The sequence below is a fragment of the Sturnus vulgaris genome, chromosome 15 (genome assembly GCF_052056855.1).
Source record: "Sturnus vulgaris isolate bStuVul1 chromosome 15, bStuVul1.hap1, whole genome shotgun sequence".
Classification (NCBI taxonomy): Eukaryota; Metazoa; Chordata; class Aves; order Passeriformes; family Sturnidae; genus Sturnus; species Sturnus vulgaris.
This window is the reverse complement of record NC_142257.1, coordinates 9,562,407-9,585,111: the sequence shown is the minus strand read 5'-3', so window position 1 is coordinate 9,585,111 and position 22,705 is coordinate 9,562,407. Positions and strand designations below refer to the sequence as shown.

General features: G+C 38.5%; 1 protein-coding gene across 1 annotated transcript; it reads left to right on the top strand.

Moving 5' to 3' along the window:
• Nucleotides 1-59: 59 nt before the first annotated feature.
• Nucleotides 60-18,190, top strand: DDX46 (DEAD-box helicase 46). The gene is made up of 23 exons (XM_014883438.2): nucleotides 60-161; nucleotides 2,431-2,613; nucleotides 2,892-3,032; nucleotides 3,925-4,042; nucleotides 4,214-4,379; nucleotides 4,691-4,842; nucleotides 5,163-5,276; nucleotides 5,844-6,009; nucleotides 6,377-6,497; nucleotides 6,870-7,045; nucleotides 7,476-7,597; nucleotides 8,394-8,472; nucleotides 10,249-10,331; nucleotides 11,185-11,349; nucleotides 11,692-11,854; nucleotides 12,724-12,917; nucleotides 13,452-13,589; nucleotides 14,227-14,376; nucleotides 15,001-15,198; nucleotides 15,775-15,993; nucleotides 16,439-16,583; nucleotides 17,176-17,249; nucleotides 17,711-18,190. The coding sequence occupies exons 1-23, from the start codon at nucleotides 145-147 to the stop codon at nucleotides 17,756-17,758; spliced, it is 3,132 nt and encodes a 1,043-aa protein (XP_014738924.1). The 5' UTR covers nucleotides 60-144; the 3' UTR covers nucleotides 17,759-18,190.
• The last annotated feature ends 4,515 nt before the right edge of the window (nucleotides 18,191-22,705 follow it).

Below are 22,705 nucleotides of genomic sequence, written 5' to 3'. Positions count from 1 at the left end.
TTCGTGTGCCCGGGGCGGCTCTGCGCCCTCCGCCCGCCCGGGGGCGCCGGCGCGGGAGGCGGGCCGGAAGGGGCGGTGCTCGCCCCGGGCCCTCGCCGTGCGGGCGCGGAATGGCCGCCGCCGTATAGCGGGAGCGCCGCCACCATGGGCCGCGAGTCCAGGTGAGGGAGTGGCGCCGCCGGCCCGCCCGCCCGGGGATCGCGGCTCGCTCGGGGGTCCTGGCGCGGTGAGGCGGCCGTGAGGGCGACAAAGGGTGGCGCGGCCTCTCCTGGCCGGCAGGCGCCCTGAGGCCGTCACGGCAGGGCCCGGGCCGGGAGCCGGCCCTGAGGGCAGGGCCGAGGACTCGGGGCTCTGGGCGGGGGCGCCGCGGGTCCCCACGCTAGGGTGGGTCCGAGCTGCCAGAGCTCACCAGCACCGACCCCGCGGCTCCCGGAGCACCTCAGGCCTTCGCGGGCTTCCAAAATGCCGCAATTAGCAACTGAGAGGGGGTAACTTGGCTTAGATGTTTTTGGTTGTGCCTTTTGTATTTTTGCAGTATCACGTATCTTTTGCCCTTTTATAGCTATTAGAAAGACCTGGTTAGGGGTTGTAACCAGTTCGGCAGTAATGTGCCCCTGTGCTGCGTGTGGCTCGGGCCAGGCCTGTGCTCCAGATGATATGGAGCTGCTCACACCTATCAGGCTTTAAACCGATTTCACAATTTGTAGGTGCTGTCGGGCATATGCCTCTGTCTCGTAGTTCAATCAGATTTTACCATAAAGCTGACACGATAGTCCCTACATGCAGTTGCACTACACGGTGACAGCTCCCAGGTTCAAAACGGAGATTTACACTGAGAGAGACAGATGTTTTAAAATTTTAACAACCACCTTAGGCTCAAATTCGTGATCTAGTGCAGAGCCGGGCACTCCCATAGATCTAGCTAAGTTAGCTCCAGATGAGGTGGGGCAGCAGTGGGCAGTACAGGGCACCCTTAGAGCCTCCTGAATTGAAAGTCTAGGTCTGGCACTCCAGCCAGCAGGACTGTGTTGTTTGTCACAGTATAATTTGTCTGCTGGAAAGGACAAGGTTCTTCTGTTTGGGCTAAAAATAATGTTGAAAGTGGTTTTAAACTTGTATTAATTTTCTATTTTAACATAGAGAAAGTTTTAAAAGTGAAGAAATGGTAAGAGAATGAGTGGATATGTTCCTCACACTGGGGCTTCTGCAACGTGAAGTCATCATTTTGGGTTTATTGCACACTATAGAGGAAAAAAAAATTAAAAACAAAAGTAGTTCATTAAAACTAAAAGATTATAAAGAGAGGAAGTATAGAGCAGATCCTATTTTATGATGGAGATGGAAAAGAAGTAACAAATCTCAATGCTGACAGACATTCTTTGCACTCAGTTATCCTGCTGATAGGCAGGATGTGAGTATATGCTACTGTACTAACTCCAAGTGCATGTGGTGCCTAAATATACCACGTAATGTAGACTAAATATAAATATACTGCTATTTTTAGAGCTGAACTATTTTAATACTACCATGGAAGTGAAACGAGGAGTTGGGGGGCTTAAAATCTTGCCTTCTCTGCTTCTTCCTGCTTCTCAAGCATGGCTTCTCTTGTTAGGAGAAAAGATCTGTGGGTCCTAAGCCACGGGAGAGTGAACAAGGGAATTATTCTGGCATGGTAACCAAAAATCTGGGTTTGGAGGAAGAGGAAATGGTCAAAGTCCCTCTGTAACTTCTACACTCAGTTGAAGAGTTTCCTAGAAAATTTCTAGCCCTGCTCTGCGCCACAGTGTGGTTGGGATAAGAGCATTAATGAGGAGAGGAGACACCCATCTCCATCACACACCCCTCAAGCCTTGGTGACTTCTGACAGCTTCTGCTGTGATGTTTGATATTACAGAATTTCTGTTGAAGTCAGCATGGTAAAGGCATTGACCACAGCTGTGTCACATCCTCAGGGGCTTATGTTTTTTTCCAGTCTGACAGTTTCCCATTGAGTAGAGGTATAGTTTACCTACCTTACATGGGTAAACATTGATTGTATTAAAAGCAACTAAGAATAGTTTTGTTTGCATGACAGATTTTGGGATAGCTTCAAAGAGCCTTCAGCTTTTCCTGTATATACAATGGAAATCAGTGAATTTCTGAAAAGGAAATTGTTGTTGATATTCTGGTGTTCTCATGATATTCTTACAATAGTATTCTAAAACTAAGAGAAAATCTCCTAATTTCAGTGCTGTTAAGAGTGTATATGCATATTCCGTATATTTTACATATAGTATGTATATTAATCAGTCTGGCAAGATGATTACAAAAGTTAAGACATCTAAAAAGTCCAGGAAATTCAGATAATTTTTTTGCTTGCTTGACTGCCTGACAAACATCCTTTAACTGCACATGGTTCTGGTGCTCACACTCTGTGGCTGTGCCACGCAGGCATTATCGGAAGCGCTCTGCATCCCGGGGACGCTCCGGGAGCCGTTCCAGGAGTCGTTCCCCATCGGACAAGAGGAAACGTGAGGACAGGCGCTCCAGGAGCCGGGATCGGGATCGCAGACGGGAGAGGTCGCGCAGCAGGGACAAGAGAAGGTCTCGGTCTCGGGACAGAAAGCGTCAAAGGTATGACATCATCTCCATTCAGAATATCTAAAAGTGCCTGTGTGCTGAATATTGATGTTCTCCCATTTAGTTAGTTGCTTTGCTGATGTCTGTGATGGATTTCACTATGCTTAAGGCTTTTTGCTTATTAAATGCTTTCCGGCTTGCTGGCGCTGGAGTTTGTAAGTTCTTAGTGGTCTTGATGATTGGTGGGTTCCTTTTACAAACTGTTCCTCAGCAGAAGACTTAAGTTATACTATGAGCATGTCCTAAGTAAAGACAATTTCGTTGCTTGTCAGACGTTCAAGGAGTAGAGAAAGGGAACGGAGCCGAGAGAGAAGACGATCGCGGAGCCGAGAGAGGAGGCGCTCGAGGAGCAGGAGTAGAGGGAGACGGTCTCGATCCTCCAGTCCAAGCAAGAACAGGAAAACAGAAAACAGGTATTCTCAAGTTCTTAGCTTTAGAAATGTGTAAAAGCTTACAGCAGGTCATTGTATTTTAAATATATCTTCATAAGGTTTTCAGATATAATTGCAAACAGCATATAGTCAGGCTCTGCTGTAAAGCGGATGGGAAGCCTGTAAATGATAACAGTCTGTATACAGCATAAGTAGTGATGGCACTCTAGAAATCATGACAAGCTGGAATTGGAATCACAAAGACTTTGGGAGTAACTGTGTGTTTTGTATTAGAATAGTCAAAAGAAAAAAGCTTAGTGATATTAAATTACCTAAAGGAAATTTTATATTGTTATAAGCTAGCACAAAGTTGGTTTAGAATCTTTCTTTTAAATTGGAATCAAGTAAGGATAATAAAACCTGTGATAAATGGGTTTTGTATTCAGTGCAAGTCTGCCTGTTATATTTGCATTACGGAAGTTGCTTTATCCAGGGAGAAGGGCTTTTGTCTGTCATCGAGGACAATGTGTTTAGAGGGATGCTCATGTTTCCATGGCAGAATGCTAGATCATTTTACCTTTCTCTAGAAATTCTACAAACAGGAATTTTTTCTATCTTTCCTAAATGCTGACTTCAAGGAGGTGTAAAATAAAGTGCAGAACAACTAGAGCATCAATTGTAAGAGCTCTGAAAATGAAGTCTGCAAAAAAATGAGAAAAGCACATGAATCATTGGATTGGGTTAGAGTCTACATTACTGGTAGTTAGAGGAAGTAATTCTATGACATGGAAAGATTGTCTGGGAAGCAGTGTGTTTTGTGAGGTGTTTGAAAACGTAACAGGGTGATCATAGTTTGATTTCTGTCCAGCATATATGTGTCCTTCCCCTGAGAAAAGTTGTAATGTTCTAAGAAACCTTTGATCTTACCTTTCAGATCAAGATCTAAAGAAAAGACAGAAGGTGTGGAAGTTTCCAAAGAAAAGAAAAAAGACAAAGATGACAAAGAGGAGGAGAAGGATAAAGATGCTACCACAAATGCTGTGGCCACTGAGGTAGAGACTTTTAATACTTAGAAATTTAAAAGATAAAGAATTTAAACCAGGAAGTTTGTGGATGTCCAGTCTTCTACAGCTTGCTCACTCAATGGTTACATTTTTTTAAAGAAGCATAAGCTAAAGCCGGTGGCCATTAATTTTCACTTTTTGGTTGGTTTTTGTCAATAGAATTTTGATCAGAACAAACTAGAAGAAGAAATGAGAAAACGAAAAGAAAGAGTGGAGAAATGGAGGGAAGAACAGCGCAAGAAGGCAATGGAAAACATAGGAGAGCTAAAAAAAGAAATTGAAGAGATGAAACAGGGGAAAAAATGGAGTTTAGAAGATGATGATGGTATTTAACCTCTTTTTATATAACAGAATACTTTTGTTCCTAGTAATATTTTTATTGCAATATCTTTAAAGCATCTGATTACTCTTCAGAATGTGAACCATAAAATGTAAACCATAACAAAGCCTAAATCTGGTCATGGTGTCAAATGGTTTAAGATACATTTTTGATAAACCAACTGGAGAGATTTGTATGGGGAAAAATTATATAGTGATAACACTGGGCTGTAATTATTGGGGTGGACAGTAATTTGATACATGTAAGGACTTCTGTCTTTCCCTGTCTTTTATCCCCATCTTTTTCACTCTTACTAGATGATGAAGAGGAAACTGCAGAAGGAGAAAAAGAAGGCAATGAGGTTGAGGATGAGGAGTTAGATCCTTTAGATGCTTATATGGAAGAAGTAAAAGAAGAGGTCAAGAAGTTCAATATGAGAAGTGTGAAAGGTGGAGGTGGGAGTGAAAAGGTAAAATCACTTGTTAAAGATTTCTTGCTCTTAAAAGACAAAGATAACTTTGTGTTTTAATAGCAAAGTGGCTTGGGAAAAATGGAGGAAGTGCAAAAAAGCAAGAAATTATATGCACTTAATGCATGTTTGCTTTAATTCCCTGGTGTTTTTATGAAACTGTTTATCAAGCATTGTTCTGATAAAATTTCTCTGAGGGAAGTGGGAAATGAAAATGCTCAGCATAATGTATCTAGAAGTACAAATATTCTGTGTGGGTTTTGCAGGATGGGTTTTGTTTTATACAATAGTGCATTCGTTTTTTTAAACGTTTTTTATAGAAAACTGGACCAACTGTTACCAAGGTGGTAACTGTGGTGACGACCAAAAAGGCAGCTGCCGAGTCAGAAAAGAAGAAAGGGGAACTCATGGAGAATGACCAAGATGCAATGGAGGTAATGGAAATACTTTGTATTTCTCTTGTGAACAGGCAAAGTGTCTGCTGTTGCTTCTTGTGGTTGTGTGTGGTGCTTGGCCTGAAGAGTGTGGGTATTTTGCTGCTCGGGAGGCTTGAGTCACAGACTCAATACTCTGCAGGCCCTGGAACTCAGTCACTTCAGGCCATGCTCTGTGGCTGCAGTTCCAGAATTAGTGGTACTCCTTCAAAGCTGAGGTGGGGCATCTGTCAGAACTGTGACTGCAGTGCAACACCAGTCTACTGGCTGGCTGCTTTCTCTTAATTTCCTCTGTTTCTTTTGTGTGGCTATTTCTGAATGACAGAATAGTTGGCATTGATAAAGTTGTGAAAGTGACACAGAACGTGGTAAGAGTTAAAGTTTGGGAGAAACATGAAAGAATTAGGGGAAGGAATAATTGGAAGTCTTGAGAGCAGGTCTTCAGTTTCATGTCTAATATAGTAAGAAGTACCTGTTGCTTCTGAATAGTTTTGCTGTAAATGAAAAAAGCCGAACACTTTCATAATTCATTAATCCTAATGTACACAAAAATTGTGATCTCTACAGTATTCCTCAGAAGAGGAGGAAGTTGATCTTCAGACTGCCCTGACTGGCTATCAGACCAAGCAGAGAAAGCTGCTAGAACCAGTGGATCATGGAAAGATAGAATATGAACCTTTCAGGAAGAACTTCTATGTTGAAGTACCAGAGCTAGCTAAAATGACTCAAGAAGGTAAAAACAAATATAACCTGAACACCTTGGTACTTTGAAGAAAATAATGGTGGAATTCAGTGTGCTAAGAAACAGCAGGTGCTTTGGAATATAAAAAGCATTTGGAGCAATTTGCTATAGAAAAGTGTTAAATCAGGTGCATCCCTATTGTTGATAACTTAATATAATTATATATGAGGCTTTGATTGGAAAATTAACCTGAGTCCTTTCAACCTAACTCCTGTGTTCATGTGTAACAAGCAAAAAGTTGTTTTTCTGGTAGTGATAAAATTAGTATTTCATGTTAAGGGACAAAGGAAGAATTTTTTGATGAGGGTAGTAGAGAAGTGTCAAGTTTGACTCTGTTAAAAGGTAAACTCTATTTCAGAGGTAAATGTCTACCGGCTGGAGCTGGAGGGAATTACAGTCAAGGGAAAAGGCTGTCCCAAACCAATAAAAACCTGGGTACAGTGTGGTATTTCCATGAAGATTCTCACTGCCCTCAAAAAGTAAGCAAGCACTTTATGAACTACATCATCCTCGATTTTGCTGTGTTCTGTCCTATATCCATGAGAAGGACCTTTTACTTTGCTGCATAATGCCACATGTCCATGTCTGTAAATGTTACATATATAGTCGTCAGTGATAAACACTGAGTGATAAACACTCAATTGAGTGATAAACACTCAATTTTGAATTATTGTTATTAACGACTCTTTGTCATTTGTATCATGCTTTTGCTGCTCATTTTGATCTGTATTTTTTTGAATGGCACTGATATGCATATGTAAATAAATACGTTAAAAAATTTTAGCATAACTTCATGATTCACATCTGTCAAATTCTATTTTGTTCTTAAAATATTTTTTTCCTTCTTTAAGACATGGCTATGAAAAGCCCACTCCAATTCAAACCCAGGCTATCCCAGCGATTATGAATGGACGGGATTTGATTGGCATTGCTAAAACAGGAAGTGGAAAAACTATTGCATTTCTGTTGCCCATGTTCAGACACATTATGGATCAGAGAGCACTAGAAGAAGGAGAAGGTCCCATAGGTAAAAAGATTTTATTTTCAAAGTTACTGTTTAAATAAATTCAACCTCATGTATATGCTTTAGATGGGATTTCAGTTCTTCACTTGGTTATAGGGAGAAGTGCTTACTAATGTCCATTGATAAATGGCTTTTTTTTAGCTGAAGATAACTGTGCTCTGTAATCTTGTTTTGTGATCACCGTGCTGTCTCATGGTGTTTCAGTAGCACTCCCATGTCCACATATCTGGGAGACCTTACTCCTTTGATTTTTACACTTCGACCAGGTTTCCAGTCCTTCCTCATAATGTCTCAGTTATCTTTTCCTCGAAATTACGTTCTTGAAAATAGGAAGTAAATTGCTGTAAACATCATTACAAAAGATTAATTTCTATTGTGGAAATTACAACAGCTCTTACATTGCAATGTACGATGAAGATGTTTTGCTTTTCAGCCGTCATTATGACACCTACACGTGAGTTGGCTTTGCAGATTACCAAGGAGTGCAAAAAATTCTCAAAGACCCTTGGGCTTCGAGTTGTGTGTGTTTATGGAGGAACAGGAATCAGTGAACAGGTATGCAAAAGATATGCCTGCTTTGTCAACGATGGCTTGGGCTTTATTAGTCAGTGTTTCTTTTGTAGGAAAATAGTTGCTTTTTCTTTTCCATTAATCCAGCACATATGCAGTCTTCACTATGCATTTTCTCTGTGGGAATGCTAGTAATACAAAAAGCTTTGCATGTAACTTAGCCTTAAACAATAATGATCTTGGAAAGTCTCAGATACAGTCCTTAAAAAATTCTCTTTATGTATGTACTGAGCATAAATTCAAATTGAATTTTTAGTGGGATATAATAGTTGGAAAGTTACTAAGAAGCTGTTTTTCTGAGAGTTCCCCTTAGGATAACAAAAGCCAGAAAATAATAACTTTGGTTTATTGCATTATCAAATATTGCATCTTGAAGTAATTTAGAGATTAATTTCAAGGTTTTCCACACCTCCACCCCACCCATTTATGGAAACAACAGGAGTAACCATCTGTGGTGGAACATGGTGTGTCTACTATCACTTGGTCCTGATGTAACACTGACATTTCTTACAGGCTTTTAACTGTATCGAAGTCATGTCCTCATTAAAACTTCTTCAGGTGGTGGTAACTCAGACTGTAAGGGGTTACTCTTTTTGGAAGCAAAGTTTTCCTAAGACTTAAAGAAATTGCTAATTAAAATCTTTACATAATTCACATTAGTAGAACAGATATATTACAGTGTAGGTGCTTTCCTTTTTTGCAAGATGATATATGTTTAAAAAAACCTGAAAGAAATCACAAAGCAAAAACTAGCAGATTGTTTACTGTGTTTTGAAATCAGATAGCTGAACTCAAAAGAGGTGCTGAAATTATTGTTTGCACACCTGGACGTATGATTGACATGTTAGCAGCTAACAATGGTGAGTAGAAAACCTTTTCCTTTGGAAAATTTTTTTACATTTGTTGTGTAATTCTAACAAATTCAAAAGATCATGCATTTTGATAAATGGTCTTACAGAATTTTCTTATATCTCTTCAGGCTGCACTATATAGCTATTGAGAATATATAGCACTAATAATAGGTTTAAGCATACATTGATTTTGGGGAGGACAGGAAATACTATATTCTTGAAGAGTTTCTGAGAATGCTTATCATTGCTAAATTTGAAATGTGCTGGTCCAAATTTTTTAATTTGGAGTCATTTAGATGAAGATTATGTAACAGTTGCTTATTTTGTCTGCTCATTGATCCGTTATCCTTGTTAGAGTAGCTTAGCAGTTCCCCACTTTACAAGAGCATCTGACTCTTCCTTTATCTGTTGGCTTTAAAAAACAGACAAAGAAGCCCTCACTAAATGCCTGCTCAGAAGTAAAAGAAGTGACCTTATATCAGATATTCAGATTCATTAAACTGAGCCACTGCAGCTTTAAGAGGTTTTGTCCTAGTGTAACCATTGCATGCTTATTAGATAAAGTTTTATTATTAAATTATTCCACATCAAAACCTCTACTAAACTGTTGACATTATTTAACTTCTGTGAAAAAAGTACCTTCAAGACATATAGAACTGGGCTTCCAAGACTTAAATCGTCAAAGGTAGGTACATTAATGCTGTTCCCAAGTAATTTTACAAAGTTATTATTTGGGGATGAAAGTGTTAAGATGTTAAATAGATACATAGATATAAGGAATACTTGCTTTGTTCCTTAAGTATGAATTCTATATCTTAAAAAATGCAGCGCGTGATGTCTTAAATAATTTGAGAATTCAGATAGTTTGCTGAAGCTGAGGACCAAATTCTTCTGTAGTTTGATAGGCACAAATCTGAATGATAGTTGTAGAAAATGGGACAAATCTGTTCCATTCAGAGAGCATTTGGCAGTGTCACTCCACATTTGTGTGGAACTGAATGTGTTTATATTGTTTGAGAGTATGATTCTAAAATCCTTGAGTTAAATCCTTTTCATGAAAGGGAATCTCTTCACTGTTTGGGAAGGGTGCTAGTTATCCTATCCATGATAATTTCAAAATGTTCAGAGAAACACGACTTACTTATTTTACTTCAACCTGTCCCAGAGTTTGGGGTGGTTCTTGATTTTAAATTCAGTAGTGTTACTGGGTAGGTTTTAATCTTTATATAGCAATTTTGAAAAGACTGATTACTCTGTTTTATGGCTATTATTAGCAGTGATCTAGAACAAGTATAGTTATCCTCAAATAGTTAGTTCAAAGGAAGCACTACAGATTGTATATAAAAGGAATTCTCTGAGGCTGCAGCAGTTAGCACTGGGCTTTGCCTTCCACACATGCGCTGTAATCTCTAATATGTTCTTTTCTAGGTGCCGCTGTCAGATACTGGCTGATGTGGCTCCTTGCTTCAGCTCAGTCTTAGTTTTATGATGTGTTTTGGCGAGGGCAGTTTTCTGAATTTTACAGGTTCTTCTGGCCCTATGATGGTATGCAAGAGAAGAGTTTGACAAACTAAAAGGGCCTTGTGCATACTTACACATTTTCCAGAATGTATGTGTGATTAAAGTGTGAACATTAAAATTCACATTTAGTGAATTTTTAAAAAAAATAATTAATGTCTTTGTTAGAAGACAGTGAGACTATATAACATTTAAAAAAAAATTCCTAAGGGAAACTAGATTTCCATTTGATTTTGTTTCCCATGTGTTTTTCCTCTCCTTTGACAGGTCGGGTGACAAACCTCCGTAGAGTCACATATGTTGTACTTGATGAAGCTGACAGAATGTTTGACATGGGGTTTGAGCCTCAGGTAATTCATGACATGAGGGATAGTGCCAAAAGATGCTGTTATTCACATCAAGGATTTAGCAATGCTGCATTATTACTACACTGCCAGTGGGTCTTCAAAAGAATGTGCTGCATATCGACAGCAGTTGAAGTTGATTCTAATATTTCTATTACTCTCATATCTATTACCACATTATTATAACATCACATTATCCTCCTATCTAGTGGAAAGTATCCCTGCCTCTGGCAAGGGGCTGGAGCTGTGGATGATCTTTATGGTCCCTTCCAACCCAAATCATTCTGTGATTCTATGTTTTGCTTTCAATAAATTCCTATATAGCTTAGACTTTTCTCTAATACATAGGATGTTTTACACACTCATTTGGAATACTTGTGGCCATGTTACATCCCTGTGCAATTCCTTGATACAGGTGTTAGTAGCTGTAGTCTGTTACAAAGCCTGTGATGTCTCTTGGCAAGACATAAGAACAAAATGTTGGAAATGCTGCTGACTAATTACTTGCTGAGAGCTTTGAACACACAGCGCTCTTTCAGTTGTCATGATATATACTGTTCTCCAAAACTAGGAATATTCCTTTTATTTATCTCTTGAGCTGTAGGGTTTCTGCTGCATTTCCTAGGATTTTTGCTGAGCCGCTACCAGATTGCCTATTGCCATGCAACTTCCTTTTGAATTCAGCAAGTTTTGCCTGTCTTCCAATGCCAGCAGCTTGGCGCCAAGAGGAAGTCTGTAAAGAATGTTTTGTAGTCTGTGGAGTGCAAATACCACCTGACTTTAAAGATGACAGCTTTGCGTGAGTGTGAAATTGAGTTACAGCACTTGGATATTAACAGGGAATGTTCTCTCACCACAGGTTATGCGCATTGTAGACAACGTCAGGCCTGACCGTCAGACTGTCATGTTCTCTGCTACTTTTCCCAGAGCTATGGAGGCCCTGGCTCGCAGGATCCTCAGTAAACCTATAGAGGTGCAGGTTGGAGGCAGAAGTGTTGTCTGTTCTGATGTGGAGCAACACGTGGTGAGTATGATACATCTGCCTTGCTTCTCATTTGTTTGCAAAAGATTGCTCCCAGCAATGTTCAATATAAACCAATATAGCCACAGAGGTCTTATTTTTAGAAGTTTAGTGGCCTTATTAAAAATGGACTTAGAATAAATCAGCACTCTAATCTGCAAATGCAGTATGATTTTTAAAGTTGGTTTGTAGCACTAAGCTGAACAGCTGTTCTACCACTAGCTGTGGGAACAGCCAAAGTCATCTCCTGTTCCTGATTTTTACTTTTATACACTCTGGATTTGTTTAATGACTCAAGATACAAATTATACTCTTTCTACTTGGCTTTTTTATGGCTTCTTCCAGATTGTCATAGAAGAGGAGAACAAATTTCTGAAGCTACTGGAGCTACTGGGACATTATCAGGAGAAAGGATCTGTTATCATATTTGTAGATAAGCAAGAACACGCTGATGGGTTGTTGAAAGATTTAATGAGGGCCTCTTATCCTTGCTTGTCTCTTCATGGAGGTAATCTGCAAATTTAAGAATTCATATTAACTACTCCCAACTAGGATGTTGGTATCCAGTAGTTAAAAATCACTTAGTTTCTGTATATTACCAATTATTACTTCTTCATAAGCAGGTTTTGCTTTGTAATTGGGAAGGAAAATTGTTTCTTAATTTGAAATAGACATGATAGTTTTGTGTAATTACTCTTCACTGTTCTCTGTGAGATGTCATCAGATGCCAAATCTTGTGTGTGCAAGAGGACTGTTACTGAGAGTTAACACCTCTCAAGGAATATTGCTAACTACTTGTTATTGTAAAGTATTGAGTGCTATTGGGGAGTATCACATGATATTTTTATTTGAGGCTCCACATTAACGGCAGTTGTCACTTCAGTTTCTTCTATGAAGTAGAAACAGAATGGAAGTAGCAAGAGAAGTAAAATCTCTTTACAATGCTGTCCATCCCAGTGTATTTTAAAACTTACAGTATTTTTAGTGCATTTTATATAAAACCACTAAGTACAAAATCACTGTTCAGCAGGAATGCACCAATGTAAAAGGGAAAAATATTCTTCTGAAATTTCTGTTGCCTTTAGAGAACAGACAAAGCCTCCAGATGATATCTCAGCTGAAGTATAAAATAGAAAATAATATTTTAAAAATGTTTTGAGGATCTTGGTATGGAGAGAACATCTTTTGAAGTTATTCTAAATAATAGAGGTTATTTTGGCTAATGTATTTTGCCTTCAAAAGCGTGAAGGTATTGAAGTTTTATTTGCTTGTGGTTTTGGTTTTTTGAAGTTGGAGAGTATTTTGAAGTATTTTGACCTGTGTACAAATTCTCGTGACTTAAAGCAGAGCTTTATAATTAACTGATTTCTCTTGTAGGTATTGATCAGTATGACAGGGACAGCATCATTAATGACTTCAAGAATGGAACCTGCAAACTTCTGGTGGCCACATCTGTAGCAGCGAGGGGCTTGGATGTGAAGCAGCTGATGCTGGTGGTTAATTACAGCTGTCCCAACCATTATGAGGACTATGTGCACCGAGCAGGCCGCACTGGGCGAGCTGGCAATAAAGTATGTACACTCAGTTGTCTGCTTTGGTTAGTACTGGCATTTTTCCCTTCTTTATTGTTTGATTAAGTTGTTCCAAGGGATAGCTACAGAGGGAGTAGTTTGTATTTGTTGGTGGGAAGAGTGTTTTTAGTATATTCTGAACTTCCGCAATCTGAAATTTGGAACTTACATGTTCTTCTGATTTTTGAGTCTTGTTTTAAACCCAATTTGTGGCTGAAAGTTTGGGTGTTTTGCACTGTTGGAAATGTGCCCTACAAAATTGATAAGATTTTAATTTGTCAAACTTTTAACCATGACAACACTGGTTGGAAGGAGAGATTTCAGTGTTTGCTATCTTTGGATGATTACCTCTGTATCAGCTTCCTGGGAAATCTCATTATTCATTCTACACGTCCACTAAAAAAAGTTATTGCTTGACTTTCATGGTTAGTTTCATTGACCAGAAACAGCATCTGTGCAAGGGTGCTTCAGTAAATTTAGAGGTAGTGTCTCTAGAGCTTTTTCCTAATTGTCTCTTAAATTAATTTTGACCAGGGGTATGCATATACATTCATTACTGAGGATCAGGCACGTTATGCTGGTGATATCATTAAGGCTTTGGAATTGTCTGGGAATCCAATTCCTACTGATCTGGAGAAGCTCTGGGCTGACTTCAAAGACCAACAGAAGGCTGTAAGTAATTCTTTCTTCTCCAGGGGACTTGGTCCAGGTTTAATGCCTGTGTATGCACTTGTATCCAGTCGACACATGGGTCACCTCTCTGGGAACATGTGTGTGCCTGGCTGAGTGTCTCAGTGACCTCAAGATTGGGATCTTGAATGTCATTTAAAGAACTGTTCTTGAGAATTAAAATATTGTCACCTGGTATGTAATAAACACCTATGGTATAAGAGGCACTTTGGCTTTTAACAAAATTCACATACAAGATAATGAAGCTCTTTCACAGAATTTGTATGATTACTTGTAGAGCTCTCACCATCAGAGGATCTCGCTCATGCTGACAAGAGTGACTTTGAAGTTTTTCTGATACAAAAAAATGGTGGTTTTTTTTAACGCATTTGAAAAGCATTTAAATGTGTACTTACAGAAAATCCCAACAGGTTACTGTCTCTGCTGAATTAACATTGTTTTTTTTAAATTACATTTCATTGTGAAATGCAGCTTTTAAATTTAAAGTGCTTTATGAATGTGCTAGGATTTGCTTTTTAAAGAACTTCAAAATTATTTGTATAATCTTACAGTTATATATGACTATCAGAACAAGGATTTGAAACTCCTAAGTATGATAATACGTGGGTTTTTTTTTCAGGAGGGAAAGCTGATTAAAAAAAGCAGTGGATTCTCTGGCAAAGGTTTTAAATTTGATGAAACAGAACAGGCTTTGGCTAATGAAAGAAAAAAACTACAAAAAGCAGCTCTTGGCTTGCAAGATTCAGATGATGAAGATACAGCTGTTGATGTAAGCACTTGGGAATAGGATTTAAGTTGCTTATGAATTTTCTCAATATATTTTATTTTCTTCCCCAGTAGATTGCATAATACATTGCAGAGTGCATGGATTTCTGTTACTCTGTGACCTTTGTTACTTGACTGCATGTATTCTTCAAATATAGAGATACAGCTATGACGATCAAGATCTAGGAAGATCTTCAGTGTCTCTTTTTGACTTACTGGTATTTTACACTTAATGTGTGTAGTTATGTAAACGCCACATAAATTATTTGGGATATTAACCTTGCATAAATGAAATAGAACTATGGTTCGCAATTGCAAACATTTTTTTATTTGAAGTGTTTTAAAGACATTCATAGTAGCATTTTCGATTTCTAAACCTTACTAGATTCCTTTCATAATTTTGGATAGATTCCTTTTTGTGATCTTGCAAGTAAACACTGTGTTCAGACTTTTTCCTGATTAGATCATCCTTTTGTTGAGCTGTAGTTTTGGGCAGGCTTCTACCATTTATACAAGGTTTATTTCTTGAAGAACATGGAAACTAAATGCCCTTTAGTGTTTCTTTCTTTATGATGACAAGATTATATAGTGGTAAATGCAGTGATCATGTAATTGTTATTTTCTCTAGATTGATGAACAAATTGAAAGCATGTTCAATTCAAAGAAAAGAGTAAAAGACATGGCAGCACCAGGCACATCAAATGCTCCTACACCATCAGCTGGGAATGCAGAAAAATTGGAAATCGCGAAAAGATTGGCTTTGAGAATCAATGCCCAAAAGAATCTTGGAGCAGAGGCACAAGTCATGGTTCCCTTCCACTTTAAGGTCAGGCTCTTTACAGACCAATTTTATTTTTTTTTAATACAGGTTGTTCAGTTCTTTGCTCTCTGGCTGCCATCTGATTTAGTGTTTATGCACTAGTAACATACTGCATTGTTTATCTCATTTAGGCTGGGCTAACTCACTTACATAGGATTTTTAAGTGAGCTGATATGTTTGCAAGACTTATTACAGAACTATAAATGCTTTGTCTGCCCTGACAAAGAATTAATTAATTACTGATAACATTACACAGTTTTGCCAGCTTTGGCAGAGTTGCAGAATATCTTTCTCTGCTGAAGCATGAGGTGTACATGTGATGTACAATGTGTTTAGATTGAGGTTAATTGTTCTGGAATGTCCAAAGATATTTTAAGCTGAGAATACAAAAGACCACTAAGATCTTTTCTTTGCAGGTGTGAAGGGAGTTGTTGAGAGGAAGGAAGGAAGAGCAGAAGTCTGGAGAATGTATTTGTTATGTAGACAATTACATTATATAGATAGCTTTAATGAAACCCTTATTGGTTTATATAGGACTTTTTTTGGCTACCTTGTTCTCACTATGGACCTGTGCTTTTACAGGATGTGATGCAGCAGGCTACAAATGCTATCCTGAGAGGAGGCACAATTCAAGCTCCTACTGTGTCTGCCAAGACCATTGCCGAGCAACTGGCTGAAAAAATCAATGCCAAGCTCAATTATGTACCCATAGAGAAGCAGGAGGAAGAGAAACAGGATGGAGGACAGAATGAATCCTTCAAAAGATATGAAGAGGAATTAGAGATCAATGACTTCCCACAGGCAAGTAACCATTTTGCTATAATCAAGTTTAAATTACCATTATTTAACAAAACCTCCCTTCATACTAACACCAATAAAATGTCTATTTCTGATCATACTTAATTGACATTACTATGTTAATTGTGATTGCTTCTCAGGTTATATAAATGCAATGCTCTGGACTTATTCCAGAGAGTATCAGAAAAACAAGTATTCCTTACCAGACAAATCTCTTCACCCTCTACCCACTTCTCTAATTCCCAAATCTCTGACACTGTCTGGTGTTTTTTGCAAATTTTACTTTACTGCCATGATTGATAAAGATCTTTGCCCTTATTTCACAGTATCAAGTACAAATTCCCTGTATTTATCTTTGAAGTTCTGCCCACGCTGGCAGAACTAATGGATTGCCATTTTGTATGGTGCCTTTCTCCTTGTTGATCCTCTCATATCCTTCACCTTGCAGACTGCCAGATGGAAAGTTACTTCCAAAGAAGCGCTGCAGAGAATCAGTGAATATTCTGAAGCTGCCATTACAATCAGGGGGACTTACTTCCCTCCAGGCAAAGAACCCAAGGAAGGAGAACGAAAGATTTATTTGGCTATAGAAAGTATGTATTCTTTTTATAAATGTATCTATTAAAACTATGAGTCTGGTTTTGTAATTAGACATGGAATTTCTGTAGTCAGTGTTTGGATGCTTGAGTTACAGACTCACTGCAGTTACTTTGCAATTACTGAAAAACACTTGTTTATCTTTATACACTTATCAAATGATTCATGGGGATCACCTGCCACAGAACAACGTATGAAATCAGTTTGGAGAACAGAGGAAAAAGAATTAGCCCAAAGAGGTCTGTGCCAGCGTGAAATAAGGAAGAAAATAGAATTCTGTGTAGGCTGTTAAGGGTATAAGAAATTGCATCAACTACTACAATAGAAACTTGGCAAATGTCATGATCGTGGAATTTTTCTCAAGAAACCTCTAATCCTACGTATTTCTGAACAGTATCATTTATGACTGCACTATCTTCCTTAAAAGAGAACACTGTCAAGCTTTGGCATTCTGTGCAATTTCTTCAACAAATAGTTGAGGCTATTCAGCAAATTTTACTGTGTTTCTGAAAGTAGACAGCAGTGTTTATTCTGTAGGCTTCATATACAGAAATTGTTTAAGATTATAATATATATTTTTATCTTCAGGTGCCAATGAACTGGCTGTACAGAAAGCAAAGGCAGAAATCACACGACTTATAAAAGAGGAGCTCATCAGATTGGTGAGTGCAATATCCAGAATGCAGAGGGAAAATGCCTTAATGTATGCTTTATGAGATACGACTTCTGCAAATGTTGACACTCTGGCATAAGGTTTTATTAATATCAGGGACTGGGACCTAGAGGTCTCAAAAACACTGTTTTATTCAACAGTCTGAAAATCCATGGCACTGGTTAATCAGCCATAACACAGCTGCTGTCAGCCAGCAGGTGGAGATAACACATTGACAGAGCTTTTTGTATGAAGACCCCCTCGAAGAGTTGGGTCCCAATAAATTTCCTAATTTTAACATCATCAGGCAGGGGAGAGGAGAATTATCCCCCTCATTTTGATATTTTATGTGTTGAGAGATCTGGTTTGCTGTAGCTTTACAACATATCCAGCTATTAACATAGTGGGGTTTTATTGCAATTCATTTATCCATCTTTACTTATCTGTGATTATCCTCTTCTTTATTTGCAGCAAAATTCTTACCAACCAACCAACAAAGGAAGATACAAAGTTCTATGAGCATTTGGAGTTACCTGTCTGCTAGCAGCTGGTGCGTGAAACTGTGTGGCTTCTGTTGTTTTTGCTGTTTACACTGCTTATTGTAAATTAAGAATTTTTTTTACTTCATCTTGCGGACATTTTTTTAACAGAAAATTGATACTTGCTGAAGCATCTTAATTCTCTCCACTAAAGTTATCAGTCTTAAAGCAGACCGGTTTTGGCAGAACATGATTTAATTTAAAAGTGCAGTTTATATACTTTTCATCATAAAGAATATGAAATAAACATGTTTTAATTTTTATGACAGACACTGTTAAGTAAATGAAAGTATTGGGATTTGTGTTGGAAATTGTTAGAATGTACCTGCTTCATATTGTTGAAATGGTTTGCACATCAGTTTATACTGGAAAAATTATAAAACACCAAAATAAAGCAGGATTTTTCTCCTGATCCATAGCATCTCTCTGGCTGGTTCCACACACATTCATTCCCTGTACAACTGTCCCCCTAAGGTCAGAGTCCTGCATTGATCAGAGTAGAGAATTTTATCCAAAAATACTCAAGTTCTTGTTTTAAGATTTTATCCTTCTCATGTCCCAATTTTTCTTTACCATCCAGCTAATAGGTAGCTCTTTGGGGTTGTTGTAAAGTGAAATGTTTTGTAGTATGACAATAGTTTTCTTGGTTTTTTTAAACATAAGAATTTTAGGATTTGATTTTTTCCTCATTTGGTGACATAAGAATGAAAGCCTGTTTTAGTTTAAAAATAAATTTGCAGAAAAAAAAGAGAAACCTCTTTTGTAATGAAATACAACATCATTCTTTTATAGTGTTCTTATATATACATTTAATGTGATTATTCTCTCAGGATTGTAATTTTTATTATTTTTAGGACATTGCTTTAAGTAAAAATCTATAGTAGTATTTATGAATAAATTTCCACAAATACTATCATTGCAGTCAATAAGCTGCTGGGACAGGCAAGACCGATATTTTTGAGGTCTCATCCCTATAACCAGTAGGATTCATGATGGACTCTACTCCTATGCATTTAACTTCTGTCTGCTTGTCTGCAGCCAAAGCAGTATCAATTTGAATTGTCTCATTCTAGCAGCTGCAGGACTTTCAAGATGATGACTTTCAAAAGGACTTTCATAGAAAGCTTTTCCTACCTGACACATTGAGAAGAAATGTGTCATTTTAAACCAGCTGTGTATATACTGGTTTAAGCCTGGTGAAGACAAATCATACCATGTGCATCATGGCTGTATAAATTCACAACTTTTCTTTCCAAACTTCAGGTAATTTAAGTGATTCTTGGTGTTTGCATACAACTGTCCGTTACTGTGTCAGTGTACCTTATTTGCAATACAGGGAAGAAGCAAAGGAATGATTATACCAGCTTAACAGTCTACTACTTTTAGGATAAGAACACTCCTGATGTAATACTTGACAGTGTTAATCCATGGAGTAGAGCAGAGAGAAGCAGCACACACAGTAACACTACTCAAAACTTAAAACAGAAATCCCAAACTAAAGCTCTGTGCTTACATTTAAATACACTAGTTTTCCTTCCCTTAAGAACTGGGGTTTGATGTCTTTCCTAGAAATTTTTTGTTTAATTGTCTAACTTTTGGACAGTGTCACTTCCCAGAAGAGTGACACATTTTGTATATTTAATAAAGAGCACTGCAGAATTTGGACAGCCTCATGTCTTTAAAAATCTTGGTTCAAAATGTTTATAGACTGATATCCCCTAAAAAAGGCATGATGGTGATACTTTTGTTGAATTTCAGAGATGCAAAAATGTATAATCTTTAACTTCCCGGGGGGTTTAAATGCAATGTCAATATTCTTATGTTTTTTTAATTCCAGCAAAAATAAAAGCAGTTTCAATGTACATTTTTCAGAAACTGTCTTTCTGAATAGCTCCTCTGTTTTCTGCATTTGCACCGCTTCTGTGTTTTTTCCTATGACAGTTAACCTCACGCTCTTTGGAGAAGGGTGATGTGAACAGCTTGTACTTTTGTTTTTGTGCTGGAAATGCAATGCAGCACAGCCCAGACTCAGTTAAGAAAGTCACAGTGAAGGTCTTTGGATATGTGAAAACAGGAGTAAAATGCGTAAAAGCTGAAGGAAAAGAAGCTCTCAAATTAACAAATACACGGGGAAATAAACAATGGAAACAAGATGAGAATAAAAGTTTGGAGAACGTACCATTCAAAAATGAAAATCGCTATATGTAATTATTCACAAATATGTCCATGGATATAGACAGGATCTTTACAAACATCATGATCTGGCTGCTTTCCAGTGAATCTGCCCTGGTCAGATTCATGTTGCCAGCTGAGAGAAGAGCACAGGGATTCTGGTTTTTTGGGGTTTTTTTTGTTTTTTTACCCAAATACACCTAAGCAGAGCTTGTTTCTTACCTGCCCAGTGATAATGCTACCAGCTTTCAAGGTTGCCTTTATGCTCTCAGTACTTGGATGAACAGTGATGTTTTGGGTGGAAAAGTGATGAAAGCATTAGGCACTGGATCATGCATTTTCTTGCACGTCACATAAGATGGTGGTGTCATCGTGCAGCAGGCCCACACCATAGAGGGGAGGTAGAGTGAGACCCCTCCTCCAAGCCCAGCTCCTTCATTCTCCATGCAAGTGACTCCCACCAGAGATTCAAACAGCAATAACCCACCACCGTGAAGGATTAATGCCTTAGTCATGAAAACAGGAGAGACTAAATCCAGTATTTTGTGTGGGGGAAAAAAAGTTGCAGCAAGATAAAAAATGTGTGCAATCATAGTTCAGAATGTTACACTCCCTGAACTATATGGAACATGGTTGCCACCTTTTTTTTTAAAACAGGCAGCTCAAGGCCTATTTTGCATGCTGACTTTATGCTATAAACATAAACCAGACAATGAGTGTAGATCACAGCCAGCATGTTCTGTAGCTGTTCCCTGTGCTGGCTGCTTGAGATTTTACTTGTACAATTAAAGCACTGCAATTTAGTCAATGTGCATTTGGCTGCTAATTAAATACAATATTTAGAGGCTCAAAGAACCATCTGTAGAGGCTTTTTGTACTCAAGTCTTCCAAGTGGAATTTAAAAAGTTTTGTTAAGAAAAGTTTTCCTGAAATTCTGCAATTGTGGCAGCCGAATATAAAACAAACACCAAAGGCTGGCTTTGGGATCTTCCTAAAATAAGAAAAAGAATGCTGGAAGTTCGGGGAGTGAGAGAATACTCTGGTGTTTCAGTGCTTTCAGGCATGTTTATAGTTGTAAGAAATGGTCATTACTTCAGCCAAAGTAGTGGCAGGATTACAGACAATGAGACAGTGTGGCTGTGAGGATAGAGCCTGTGGAGCTGGCCTGGGTTAGTTTTTAACTTTCTGCCATGGTCATGATACTATCGATGGTGTGCTACTGAGTACTTCATTTACAAGGCCCTGGCTTTGCCTCGGTTTGCTGGTGAGGTGGTTCTCAGGTTGAACATCAGTGGCAGGGAGGTACTGAGGGTCATCCATGAGCATTAGCACCAGGCCCTGTGTGCACGCTGTCGCCTCCTCACGTGATGCTACAGGAATGCACTTTCCTTTGATTATTTTCCTTGACCCAGATCTCTTCCAAATATGGTCTCAGTTTAAACAAGTTTGTGTTCTTAGAGCTTGGGCATTTGCAGAATAAATTCTGGCTTCCAGCTAACTGTGGCTGGCTGTATGGGAGAGTGGAGGCAGAGAGCAACTAAAAATGCAAAAATAAAAGGGGCACAGCTGGACTCAAATTTGTCCCAAAATGTACATTTTGTACAATGTTTATACAGTGCTAGGCAGGAAGATTTCTTTTCATAGTTTTAGCTAGAGTGGAAACAATTGTTTTTAAATAAATGGCCATTAGTCTGAGTGACTGCTACCCAAACATTGCTTCTCTGAGACTTTTCATCTGAAACAGATTTAAATATTTTCCTTTAGTCAAACTGACAGATACAAGATTGTTAAGCTGACCAGCATAAGCAGAGGTAAATTAATTAACATCTCAGATCTAAGTTGTTCTATTGAGCTAAGAAATTATTAATAACCTACTGCAGAGTGAGCATATGATTAAGTTATTTTATACTTGGCCACTCTAAGAATGAAGTTCATCATCATAAACATTTCTCAAAATAACAGATACCCCATGGCAACTCTTCTGAAACAAATGGCCAAGCAAGGAAAATGTTACACTCAGAGTTAAGATTAAGGATTTTCATTAAAACCTACATTTCCTCTGCGTGTGCATCTTAGCAAGGAAGTGAATTTGTAGAAATTGTCAGCTCTGGTAATTCAGAGTTAAATAGACAGGAGGTCGTGGCAGTTCCCATACTGAATTTTCCCTGTTTGCTCATCATGTTCTGGAGCCCAGGACTGGCGAGAAGCTCCTGTATTGGGAGAAGAAGCTTGTGCTTTGAGGCCCTTCCTCTACTTGAAAATATGGATCCTTCCTCCAGTGAGAGAGGAAGAGAATGGCACTGTGGTTTGGATGTAGGAAGGGACAACATTTCATTGCATCACTTATCTTACAGATAATTAATGTAATCATTTGGTACTGCTAATGAGTCAGTCCTTTAGAGGAAGAAAAGGAGGAAGCAGATTCGCAACTGGAGGAACACCCGTGCTTCAGACCCTGGGAGCTGTGACAAAAGAAGGCAGTGGCAGAGCAGTTTATCAGTGTTTGGTCCCTGTTCTTATTAGCACAGTTTCACAAGAGGGGACTAGGCCCTGTGTAGCCGTGGGGAGGGATTTTAACCCTTTAAGTGTGGCGGAAATAAGATGCACAGCTACATGGTCTTTCATGATAGGAAGAAAGAGACAAGTTTATTCAGAAACATACTTGGTTTTATAGCATAACTCGCAATTCCAAGAGTAGAGAAAAGATGATTGGTTCAGAGAGAAGACACCCCATTCCCAGGGCCTGGTCATGTAC